Genomic DNA, 14,005 nt, shown 5'->3' with positions numbered 1-14,005 from the left:
ATAGAGGGAAAGTAATAGGCAATTTTACAAAAAACAAAAGACAGTTATATTTAATCTTTACATTACTATCAGTACACGAGTTGTAGATAAATTAGTTTCTTATAAGATTGACCATATTACATTTGTCAGGTTTTTGTAAAATTGTAAAATTGAAAAGTGCATAGTATTTGAATTGAAATCACCACTTTTGGTTTAATATCGATGCTAGTCTCCTTGTTGATTTCCAAGTTGAACTTTACTATGAGAGACAAACCTATCGCAAGATTTATTTGAAGTATTCAATGATACAAAGTCAAAAAGACGATCAAAGAACCCTGGAAATTATCAAAGTAAAGAAACACTATAACACTCCAAACTTATTTCCAAAAGAGGAAGTCCATATTATTGACAAAATCAAACTGTATCTACCAACAGAACGAATCGATAACAAATGCTATATTCTTGACTTTGAACATGTATTTCCCTAAACAAATGCTGGTCTAAACTTTGTTTTATTAAAGCTTCTTTGATAGTTGTTTATATATCCATCATGTTTTAACACGTAAGCACCTTAAACAACCATATTATTCTATTTGATCATAACTGGGTTCCAGTAGCCAAAATATATGAATTATTCATAGTGAGAATACATTACACCTAATCGGTAGTAACGGAAAGTTTACATTCAGAATTATAACTCATCTATTCATTCATTTCAGTAATATTGAACAACTCCCTTCTAAGTTGTACAGATACAAAAAAAAAGTAAAATCACAATATATACCGAATTTAAAGGAAAATCAATTCGGAAAGTCCATAATCACATGGCAAAATCAAATAACAAAACGCATCAAAAACGAATGGACAAGAACTGTCATTTTCCTGACTTGGTACATTTATACTATTAAAATAACGAAGTCAAATCAATTAGCTGTATGATGTAAAGCCTCATCTTTATTTATAATATATATGATGTAGGATATTTCAAAGAAAACCAGGACATCTTCAAACAAAAACATTTTGAAAGCAGAGAAAATGTGCATCTTTCAAGACGAAACGAATTTAAAGTATCTAGGCTTGTTTATTTATATAATAACATGTTTTGGTTTTGTTGCAAATTTATTGATCCATATTTGTAAATTTGAAATAAAACAATCAACAAACGGGATATTTATTAAAGAAAAGAGGCGAAATATACCGGAGGAACATTCTAACTCATAGGTATAAAATTACTGGCAACATATCACAACTTCGCTATTGCATATCATTAACATATATTTATATAAATGTTTCATGGGGAATATAAAAAGGACAAGAGTGCATGCGTAATTTACATAATTGATGTTTTAACTTAAAAAGTAAGAAAATTTCTCCGATACAATTTTTAAATGTATTAATGATACATGACAGTTTCTGAATTCTATAGATAAATACATACCTTTCTTACTGTAAAGCCCATACAGCTGTAATGGACTGGCGTATATATTTTAGAGCTGTGATAAACAATAAAAACTTGTTTTCTTCGAAACTTCCGATTCAACCTCCATGTTCGTCCAAGGCATTCAGGCACTGGCAGTGAATACAACGCGAATTATCATAACGCGTTTGTGTTAACTATACAAATAAGTTTATATGATATAATTCTCAATGAGACTATCATTTATAAGGGCATCGAACGATAATATAAACAAAACTGCATTATTGCACTATATGCTTTGTATCCTGCGAAGTTATATACCATTCATCTGGATTCGCCTCGTGGTTGTCTAAATGTTTGTATATTTTTATCGGTTCATTGTGATAGTCCGGCTTATCACGACAGAACATGTTTGTTTTGTTTGCCAGATTTATTTCATAGATACTTCTGCATTGCTTAATTCTTCAATTCACATATCGTCAGTTTGCAAAGACCGGTACTAGGGATTGTCTAAAATTTGAATTTGCAAATAGGTCAGCATGGCTAGAGTCTTTCGGTTCGTGTTTAAGTCCTCATACACTTTAAGTGAGAGAAAAAAAGCATTATTCCTCTTCGTTTTGTTGATTTTGCTGTTCATCAACGGATTTGTGTCGTAAATTTGTATAAATATTCTTTCTTTTCTATATAAATACCAAAAGTCTTCTTAAATGTGGAAAACTTATATCGAATAGTAATATATGACAGACAACGGCATGGAAACACAAACCAACTGAAAGATTATAACGAACAAAATGACAATCAACGAGTATCAGTTTTAGTAGACAACAATCAACTGACCTGAACAATATGATCTTTAATTGGTATATGCACAAACAAAATTTATTGACGACTATATCAGTACCTACATGACCTAAGAGGAAAACGTGGCGGTTCAAAAATTAACAGTGACGTTAAAATATTGTTATAGACGAAAATGACTTTATTTTGGAGAAAGAAGTGGCAAAAATGATAAATTGCAAACGGAGAAAGCTTGATATACTTTATTTACTTACATGAATCGTGTATGCAATGCAAAGAACACAAGACGATTTTATTTATCCATGTAAAACATATATGTAGAATCATAAAAATAAGCAGTATTGTCATCATTATTTGTGTATACAAAGCCGATACTAAGAACTAAAAACGATTTGTGCATACAATACATGACAACTTGTGTACACAAAAGCTCGATTCAAACAATTTTTTAATGAGAGTAAATGTATTCAGTACCAATTCTTGATGTAATTTTTAGTTTACTCTACAAATGACGATATATGTATGCAATGCCTATTATACATTTTTGTGTATATAAATAAGAAGTTGTGGCATGAGTGCCAATAAGAAAACACAGCCTATGCACACACACGTAAACTGAGGGAAACACATCGAATATGAGAGGAGAACTACGACACAACAGAAAACAACATGGAAATGTAACACACACAGAGACGAACTATAATTCAACAATGATTGGTACAGGACATTTTGAACTTGGTTTTGTGTCTCGCAAACCTCCCGCTATTATGGCAATGTTAAATGTAACATTAAGATGACAACATTACATGATTGGACTACGATACAGATATATGGGGGAACATTAAGGACAGAGAAACACACGAATAATAGCTAACAAATGATGCCACGTTTAAATTTAATAAGCCAGGCGCGCGTTTCATCTAAACAAGACTAAACAGTGACGATCTGATGAAAAACTTTTGAAAGCCAGAAAAACGAAAGTACAAAGTTTAAATAATAGTTGAATTTGTTGTACACTTATATTATTGTTTTTTTCTCTCAAATATTTTATAAATTTCATGTTGGAGCCATCTATAAATTACTATACGGTATAGGATTTGACCGATAATTCACCTTATTTCGACTCTGTTAGTCATTTATATCTAAAGTATTATCAAGCTATTAGTGTAAAACAAATTAAACAGAAAAACTAACTTTTAATCTTTAAAGGAACAACCCGAAAAACGAGAAACACTTATAAACCACATTGACAACGACGAAACACTAAGTATGCAATGTACATATTCATAACCTTCAAGGAGTATTTGACTTTATGGACTATGGCTATACAAAAGACAATAAGTGTGTATAATGTCTTAAAACAGGTGTTTGTACGGAACATTTAATCTCAGAACGAGATATTAATACAATCACTCTACTCAAAACGAAATATACAGGAGGAAAATGAAGGTTTCGTAAAAAATGCAAACGTGAACTTGATTGTCTGACTAGATACATTATAACTATTTAGATTATAAATATCTTATTGAAGTTCATAATACACTGGTTTATCTTTGATTTACCACAGACATATTTGAAAAAAAGAAATATTAATTGTTTTATTTATAGCAAATAGAGTCATAGTTAATCTTTTTTTTACCTAGTTCACAATGATGACCAGCGAATCCTGGAACACATTCACAACTGTAAGCATTCAGTTTATCTACACACTTTCCACCATGAAGACAGTCAACAGAGATACAATCATCAATATCTGTAATAAAAGTGGATCGTGCGCTGATTGAAAAACATACTTTAAAGCTTTTTTAGCGGCCATCTTAAGGCAACATTTCATTTACATTTCGGTGAACAAATGACAGTAATACTTTGTTTAGTTCTATTGTAGAACCCATGACAAAACTCACAAATCATAAAACATTTCTTTAAATATAAACGTGTAAAAATTCTGTAAATCACAAATACTTTTTTTTAGATCCACAAAGAAAACAATCATGATGAATGCTTTATTTCAAAATCAAAACTCTTTCCAAGTTAAAAATAATTTGTGGAATAGCAAACATAAAGGACGGTCTCCATTCATATTATTGTTCTACAGAACTCTTTAAACTCAGATAAATAAAACATACCTATTTCACAGTTGTTTCCTTGGAATCCTTCAATACAAGTGCACTTATAACCGTAGTGAATATTTGCACATGACGCACCGTTTTCACAAGGTTTGGATCCGCAATAATCTGAAATGAAGCATTATTCTAAAAGTTCCTATTGTCGAACAATATGATTTTTAAATGATTAGTATGTAGCTTCTTTTTAATTAAAACTTTTCAGTTTTTAATTTGGAACCCTGCATTTCTGTAATTCTAAATTCTGTTCTATGTTTTTCTTACTTACAAATTAATTATTTTGGATTAGTTTATTTGTATCTATAACATTAGACATCATGAAAAAAAACACACACACAGAAACAGAATTAACGAAAATACCGAACACAAAGGTATATGCGCAAAAAGGTAAATCTATACTACCTATCGAAATTAAACGTTGATTTTACAGCGGCACTGATGGACTGATTTACAGGTAAATATTTCAAGATACATAACAGCTGCCATGGTCAAATTTTCCAATTAATTTTCCAATTTCACTTGATTATATATTCGCAAGATTTTCTAAGATTTATTGTTTTTCTGAGCCTGTATAGAACAGGGTATTTTTTTATTTTATTTTTTAGAACAGGGTATGTTTTTCATTGTTTTCTGGTTAGAATAGGGTATGATTTTATATATATGTTTTTTTATGATATATGCGTTCTTTCAAAAATACCTGGACAAGCCTGAGTATTGCAAACTCCATTTTCACTGCTCGCACCCACGCAATTATTTCCTCCATGTTCTGGAGTAGGATTATCACATGTTCTCGTCCGTGTGTTCGTACCACCTCCACAAGTCACAGGACATGCACTAAACTTTGACCATTCACTCCATCCGCCGTGAACTGTCAATATTGAAAGATGTCATTAAACCCTATAAACTATTTATCTATACACTTCAAATGATAATCAATATTTGACTTTTTAATTTTTCAGATGAAATTTGTTCTCATTTGTTCTTTTGGTTCAAGTGCATAGGGCTGAAACAACAAAAAAGACGCTGAACGGATTTCAAAGGATTTTGTTATTATTATTAAAATAGAAACTAAACTAAATAATGAACCATGCGTTTAAAACTAACCAGGACATTCTCCACTCCAGCACATAGTATATTCCGTGTCTAATCCTTTACACGATGCACCGCCATTGGCAGGGGAGGGGTTGTTGCATGTTCTATATCTGGAATGAGCTCCACTCCCACAGGTCACTGGACACGACCCATAACTGGACCATTCACTCCATTGACCGTCAACTGTGAAAATTGAGATACGAAATAACATTCGTTTACCACATTTGTATTGCAAAAAATATGCCCCTTTGAAATTTAAATTTTAAATAAGTTATCGTTTGTGCTCATACTACCGTGTCTGTCGTTAGACTACTTCGTCAGTTAATCGTAATTGGTTTTTAGTTTGATTATTGATCTTTGCAAGTTATACATTTACCCATAACCCTCCTTTTCACGTCAATATTTGGTAAGAGCAGACACTTTATAGCCAAAGACCTGGGTTCGTCAACTGCCCCTTTTACAACCTTCCTTAAATTAGTAGAATGCAATTCCTACAGAAGATACTGCTGCATAGGTTGTGTTTGTATATTTCAAAGGAGTAGGTCCAGTAAGTCCCCTTTTTGGCCCAAAAATATAGCAGTTTTATACAATTGTTAAAATGTAATCTTTTAGGTATTTATTGAACAGTAGAATGCTTCTGCTACATAAATCTGGGCTGTTTTTGACAATACAATGTACTTATACCGGGTCCTAGCACCATTAAGTCATGCTAAATTATTGAAATCTTCATAATTCCAGCATTTTAGTTAAATTTTAGACGATTTTCGTGTAAAACGAAAGTGGCTGCATTCGTGTTCATCCTTCATATTGAAACGTAAGTTGTATTTGATGATAATACATAACATATATAAAGGTTGAGGATGAACACGGTTGCGGCCCTTTTTCATTTTGGACAAAAACCATCTGAAAAGTGACATTTTTAGGCATATTTGGTAGATTTTCATATTTAAGCTTGAATCGGATCATTTTTGAATCTAAATCAGCAAAAATCTTTCACATAAACTAATTGATTCAAGTTATATACTGAAATTAAAACTTTATCAATATAAATATGTATAATATTAAAAACACATTACCTGGACAAGGAGATGAATTACATATCTGATACTGCTTTGAGGTACCAGAACATGTAGAACCTCCACACGATGGTTGTGGTTTGTTACAGTATCTGGATCTGTGCTGGTTATTAGAAGTACCACCACAGGTAACTGGACAGTTATTCCATGGATCATATGAGCTCCATGAACCATGTACTGAAAATTGTGAAAATAGTATGATAATAATCCGAGAACACATTTGATGTGTTGCTGGAATAAGTAACCGTTTTAGAACATAAAAATCTCAAAGACCATAAATAAAACAGCAAATGTCATTTTAAAATGAGAATCATATGACAATTTCATAAAAAAAAACACAAGAATTTACCATTAAAAACCAATACTACAGCGCTCACAACCACATTGATGATACCATCAAGAACTGTAGAGGCACCGATTCAGTGCTAGAAAAATACAGCATGTGTATGCTCACAACACTATCTTCTTGTTTTATAACAAATTCAATCAATGACGCTCGAGATCAAAGGTTTAGAAAGTCAATAAAAGAAATATTTGAAATAGATAAAAATTATAAGTACCTGCACAACATTGCGTATTACAATATGATGAACTGTATTCTTTTGTTGTCGTGCCGCACCAACTCCAAAAACCGGTGCAGCATTCCCTACTCCGTGTCCTTGTTCCTGTGGCACACGATCTCGTGCAGGAACCCCAGACTGTCCAACCTGATAGTTCAGTGCATCCTTCAGCTATTACCAGATATGTTAAGAATCATTACACGAACCGTAATTAGTGATCTAATATTTTTTTCCAGATAAGTCGTTTAATTCAAAAATTCTGTTTAAAAATGTATTTGATGTAGTTAAAACAAGTGCAATTGAATACTGTTTTGATTCATTTTCTAGTTATTAGGATGTAACTTGGACAATTTCATTATTGTGTGTTGCAAATACATATTTAAATAATTATTTAATAACTGGCCACTTTTGTTTTTTTAATATGAATAATGGATTCAGTAGGATATATGATTACAGTTATTACAAGTGTATTTGTCTAAGAAAAACACCAATTTCATTGTATATGCATTTAGATTCAGTAAAATAAAAAGAACGTGAACATTAAAAGTTTGATATATAACAAAAACTCGAAGCTTTAAATTTTTTTTTAAAGAAGACCTTTACACAGTAACATAAACATCTCCTAATAATATGATTATGTTCTACAAAGAAAATTCTTTGTAATGATCTTTTCGTGAAATAATTCATTCTAAACGTATGAATGCAATGTGTATCTTCTTTTAACTTGATTTTAATAATTGTTCAACCTCTATTTCTTAGTCTTCAATCATCTCCACTTACGCTTATGTTCACTTTGCTAAATGTGAACTTTGCAACTTATTTGGTAACAGGAATAATAACTTTTTTTTTGAAAGCTGAATATGATTTGCATATTATTTAGTAATGTTGTGCATATATCAAATTATTTATGTATATCAGAATAGAACAGTACTTGTTTTTGTAAGTTTTATACTTGTATCAAAAGAAAAATTGGTAATCAGAATGTGTATATAGATATACCTTTAAGTGCATATCGATAAATGTGTATACCAATTCTTGTAAGAATTACTTATACTCACCTTCAACGGCTAAGAAGACAAGTAAAATGCTAGTGCGAAATAAATGTGTCTTCATTTTGAAAACGTGTAGTTGTGCTAAAGTTAAAAATCTCGTTTAAGATATGTTATAAAATCACATGTACAAATGTATCTATTGGCAATGATCAGGTGATCGACAAACTACAAGTAGTTTTGCTGTTATTTGTTAGTTTTAGGTAATAAAGAGTTCCAGGAATAGCTCACGAGAGTAAACACAAGTGTTTTTTTCTTTATATTTTGTTTTCTAATCACCTTTAGAGAGTTAATTAAAGCTGTTTAGATCGTATCTATAGAACTAATATTTGAAAAAACCTTGTACTCGTTATATTTATATAATCACTATTCTACTTGTGCTTACCAAATTTGAAACTTTGATTAGTTTTGAATAAAGAACAGTTCTGAAACGTTAGTCATGTAACATGCCATCTCAAATTTCAAATAACCTTAAATTTTCAGTTGTCATTTTAGAAAAAAAAGTGAAATGTTTTATCCTTTTATCTAGATCTTATAGTTGATTTTCATAAGCGTAAACTACTTAATATTAATTACATAATTTCCTTTTCTCTCTGCATTACATGTATTCTAAAATTGTGTATAGCGCAATACATCATTAGCGTATACGTTAATATATATCTTACTTGCAAAAAAAATCATTTATGGCGTATCCTTTGCCTTTAGTTTAAAATAAGTATACATTGGATTTTAATGATGTATTACATTTGCGCGATTATCAAAATCTATTTATGCGAAAAAATCATTATGTATTTGCGCACGAATTGGTTACATTTGCACGCATTGGTTGCACATGAAAATATATGTAAATACTTGTAAGTTTTACTTCTTGAAGTTATGTTTTAGTATCCCTTCCATTGATCTAAGTCTCAAACAAATTTTAACTTTCTCTGGTTTACTTCCAAACAGTCATTACATAAAATCATTCAAAATTATATTAAGCAGAATAAAAGTTTTGAAGTCTTAAATGCCAACTGGCATGAAGAGGATAGTTGAGGTGAGGTGGTATAAATTTATTTATAACCAGCAGTTTTGGCATTATTTCCTGCCTTTAACAGTTCGTATTGAATGTTAAACTAAGATAAAATTATTCCTCATATGCAAAGACTGAATTTTATTTCAAAACTCAAACATAAATATTAATATAGATTTCAGTTTGAATCAGTGGCTTTAGGAAAACACTTCATTTTGACTTTGCCACGCAAACCTTTTTTTAATTAATGTACTAGCCTTTCTGTTAATTTAAATCTTATTATTATTATTTAAATAACACAGCAGGTACAAAACAGATTATTGGCGATAAGATTGTGATCATGTGTTCCTTCTTTTATTAATTCTTAACATGCAAAAGTTACAAGGATTTGTTTACGTTTAACTAAGATTTGCACTCTTGAACAAAGATAATTTGGATATCTGTTTGCGCAAGTAAAATGCAAGATTTTGGAAACTTATCAAAACTAAGTAAACATGTACGTCGAATGGGGACACCACAAGAAAGACGGTAATCAACTGGTTATATTCGATTAAAAAAACACGGACAGTCATTCCAAAATTTTTATCAATTTACAATTTTAGTAATATCTTAATTACCGGAAAGATGTAAATCTCATATGCCAACGATGTTGAATTGCTGCTTCTTTTGATTACAAAATCCATGATATTTTCATTAAAATTATCTATTTTGATGTAAAATTTGTACTGTGACTTCTCGTCTAGATAATTCCCTAGTTGACTGAGGCTCTGTAGTCTAACTTAACATAAGACCAGTTAACGTCTTTAATATAACAACGTCAATAACATGTTCCGTATATTTGAAATTTCACTAGACAAAATTTTGAAATATGACAAAAGGGATATTAATGGAAAAACGTGAATTTTCTAACGACGCTTTCATATTGTATGTGTGTTGGTGTATTCTTGTCAAAAAGGAAAAAAATCATTCACAATTTACGTAGCAGATACTTCAACAGAAAAAAATCTACCAAATATATTTTAACTTGTTATTGATACTAATACTGTTACTTTGTACATGTCAAATACATATCCTTTAAGACAAATGAAATACAGATCATCAACTTTTATTGAATCAAGGTTGTCTTAAGAATTCGACAATGGACATTAAAATGGGTTTTTGTCAATTTTCAAATCAACCTTTTATTCTTATGAAGCAATTCGGCACAAATAGTTTATATTTTGCGGAACAAAATTGTGTCTATATTATATGTATACTCGGGATAAACAATTAGGAGGTGTGGTATACAGGTGTTTACACAATTATAAACACTCGTAGGACCTTCAGCAAGAAACAAAACCACAGTAATCTATTAGAAAAACAATCATGAAGGTATGTCATACAATTCAAAATAATTAAAAAACTCACTGCATTTCTTTGACCTTTGAACTCGCAATCTAACCTAGGACGCTGGTGTTACAGCACAAAATAAGAAAGACCTGCAAAAACTATAGAAAGTGCATGAACTTTCTTGCAGACATGAATAAAAGAATACTTTGAAAAAATAAAAAAAAACAGTGTACTGATATTAGAGTAATCGCGATTTCTGAAAAGCAATTTGACAGTTGTTGTCGAATCGTTTGATGTGTTTCATCAATTCATTTTGCCATTTGATTAGAGACTTTCCATTTTGAATTTTCCTCGGAGTTGAGTATTTTTGTTATTTTACCTTTTATTTGATAAACACACCATGTTTTAACTTTTTAAAACAAGTATTTGTGTTTACCAAAAACGATCAGATTGACTTTTGTACTCAATAATTATACTCATGGCGAATTCATGTTCTTACATTGTAAAGTATCCACACTATAACTAATTTGTAAAAAAAAAACAGGAAGATATATTTATAAAAATCTTTTGTTGGTTTTGTATATCTTGACTAAAACATGACTCAATATTTAGAACGAGTTAAGATTACAAAATATGTACTCAGTGTGATTTTTTTTATATTTTCTATGATAGGTTAATCAGTATATGCAGTCCTTTAAACTCGATCAAAATGACTTTTGTACTCAATAATGATACTCATGACAAATAATGTTAACTGTGTCTATCTTAAAAACGAATTATGTATTTATTTTTTATTTCTGAACGTATAAGAAGTCTGCATGTTGAGCTATATTTACGAATGAAGTCTTTATACCGATGATAATATTTAGTAAATGTTGTGACTAGTTTGTGATATCGAAAACCCTGGTGTAATAATTTTTCAGTAATACATAAATTTCTCTCGTTAAAATCTAAAACATTGTTACATACACGAGCGAATCGTACAAGTTGAGATATATAAACACCGTAAGATGGTGACAAGGGAACGTCACCATCTAAAAACGGATAATTAACGATAGGAAATGAAAAATCATCCCTTTTATCATAAATTTTATTATTCAGCTTTCCGTTAGTGATAAAGATATCAAGGTCGAGGAAAGGGCAGTGGTCATTGTTAGTATTAGCTTTATTTAAAGTAAGTTCAGCAGGATAAATTTCATTAATATACATACTGAAGTCGTCATTATTGAGAGCCAAAATATCATCCAAATATCTAAAAGCATTATTAAATTTGTTTATCAGATGTTGTTTTGCTGGGTCTTTGCTTATTTTTGTCATAAATTGTAACTCATAACAATACAAAAAGAGGTCCGCAACAAGTGGTGCACAGTTAGTCGCCATCGGAATTCCGATAATCTGACGATATACGGACTCCCCAAAGCGAACAAAAATGTTATCTAGTAAAAATTCAAGGGCATATATATAGTATCAAAGCATCTCCAATCAACATAGTTTTTTTCGTTTATTGCTACTAAAAAATGACCTAAAAGAGTTTGAACATATATATTCACATGTTGATTTTTTGAATGCCCATTTAATTAGGTGTGTGAATTGTAGCCCTATCCTTCTTTATTATATAGGTACACCAATTTGATTTTCAATCCATATGGAATCATAGAAAAATTGGTCTTAACTAACCTCCAAACCATCAATGATTCTGAAATGAGGAGTACCCAAATTGCATCCATTCTTAAATTCACATCGTCAAAAGTCGAGTAACAGAGCTTTTGTTTAATTTTTTCAAATTTTTTGAACAATTGGATATTTGTCCATGCTTACTCTTCATTATTTAAGAAATGAATACTTGAAATATATTTTATTTGCTAACTTTTTAAAACATGACGTTTTAATGATGTCGCATGGCGACGTTATGGTACATTTTGATTTTTCAGCAAACACACATCTGTTGATAAATACTGTGAACGTTATGCGTATATCTAAACATGTTTACCTATGTTGAAAGAGGTGCGGCATAGTATAAAATCATGAAAATACAAATTGTTTAGTCTCTAGGAAATCTTGTAAGATTCCCGCTGCTATATTTGCTAAATAGGTGCAGTTTGGGTACTCAGTGCAATCTGGGTACCATTACATTATATTAAGATTGATGCTTCATATGATAACTATACTAAGATGGATTTGATACTTATTCATGAATACAAATCATTTACTATTTTTATCAAAGTATACACTGCAAATACTCAGAGTTATTTTCGTTTGCTATATATATACTCATGACAGTTTGTGTACACAAAACAAATAGTTAAAGATGTGTGTATCTAATACCTCAACTCAGAATTGTTTGAGTCTACAATCACCGTACTCACGGACAGACAGCATTCTTTATGCATTAGAATAAATATTCAAGACGATTTTTGTAGGTTACCTATTCTCATGACGATTTTTATCATTAAAATCACTTTACACAGAACTATTTGTGTAAAGAAAATTAAAACATTTTGTATGTATTGCAATTTTTCTCAGGACGATGTCTTTACAATAACTATATTCTGATTGGTTTATGAGTTCAATACATATACTAACATGACTAAGAAACTGACGATATGCAATACCTATACGCAGTACGATTTGTTTGTGGTTTCCATACTAAGGCTGATTTATGTATGCAGTCTCTCATACCCAGGACAGTTTTTGTAAACAATAGTTATACTCGTGACTTGTTGTGTAGACACTATTTATCCTGTTATCGAATCGCGTTCACAATTTATGCTAAAAGGAAATGTAACTACGATGCACTCAGGACGATGTGTCTATACACTTTATATACCTACAACAATTGTTCAGGACGCATGTGTCTATACATTTTATATACCTACAACAATTGTTCAGGCAATCCCTATACTCTGAGGTATTTTTGTACATGAGACCCACTATAAAGATGAATGAATTTAAAGTTTCGGTATTCGGGACGATTTATGTGAACAATGCCTATGTTCATGACATTCATGGGATCAGTGCTAATACATAGTACTATTAGTGTATACAATATATACATATATGTATACATCCATAACGGTTTGTGCATGGAGTAAATCTACTACATCTACATGTATTTGTGCATGGAGTAAATCTACTACATCTACATGGATTTGTGCATGGAGTAAATCTACTACATCTACATGGATTTGTGTATATTATACATATACTTCAAACAAATTTTGTATACAATATTTACATTCAAAACGATTTGTGTAAACAATACATATCGTTCATTCGATTTATTCATGTTATTGGTATAATGTCAAACTCATGGCGATCTGTGAATACAATACCTATATGCAAAATAATTTGGGTCGAATATACCTACTCTCAGAAACATTATTTCGTGTTATCAAAGGTATCAGAATTAGTATTTAATACGCAAGTCGCGCGTTTTGTCTGCATAAAACTCATCAGTGACGCTTAGATGGAAAACGTTATAGATCCAAACAAGTTGAAGAGCATTGGGGACCCACAATTCCAAAACATTGTGCCAAATAATTCATTTGATACTTTATCAATCATCATGGA

General features: G+C 30.8%; 1 protein-coding gene across 1 annotated transcript; it reads right to left on the bottom strand.

Moving 5' to 3' along the window:
• Nucleotides 1–204: 204 nt before the first annotated feature.
• On the bottom strand, nt 205–8,056 carry LOC134688105 (thrombospondin-2-like). Its single transcript, XM_063548575.1, has 7 exons — nt 8,045–8,056; nt 7,105–7,216; nt 6,486–6,662; nt 5,422–5,592; nt 5,015–5,185; nt 3,834–3,947; nt 205–314 (listed from the first exon to the last, which is right to left on the bottom strand). The coding sequence occupies exons 1-7, from the start codon at nt 8,054–8,056 to the stop codon at nt 205–207; spliced, it is 867 nt and encodes a 288-aa protein (XP_063404645.1).
• Nucleotides 8,057–14,005: the final 5,949 nt, after the last annotated feature.

This window comes from Mytilus trossulus, chromosome 10 (assembly GCF_036588685.1).
Source record: "Mytilus trossulus isolate FHL-02 chromosome 10, PNRI_Mtr1.1.1.hap1, whole genome shotgun sequence".
In the NCBI taxonomy this organism is placed as follows: domain Eukaryota; kingdom Metazoa; phylum Mollusca; class Bivalvia; order Mytilida; family Mytilidae; genus Mytilus; species Mytilus trossulus.
The sequence above is the reverse complement of the archived record's forward strand: the minus strand, read 5'-3'. Positions and strand labels throughout refer to the sequence as shown.

Coding starts and splice junctions, on each gene's coding strand:
- LOC134688105 (XM_063548575.1), bottom strand. Junction 6,663..7,104: donor TGCACCGGTTTTTGGAGTTG/GTGCGGCACGAC, acceptor CACAATTTTCAG/TACATGGTTCATGGAGCTCA. Junction 5,186..5,421: donor CTGGAGTGGAGAATGTCCTG/GTTAGTTTTAAA, acceptor CAATATTGACAG/TTCACGGCGGATGGAGTGAA.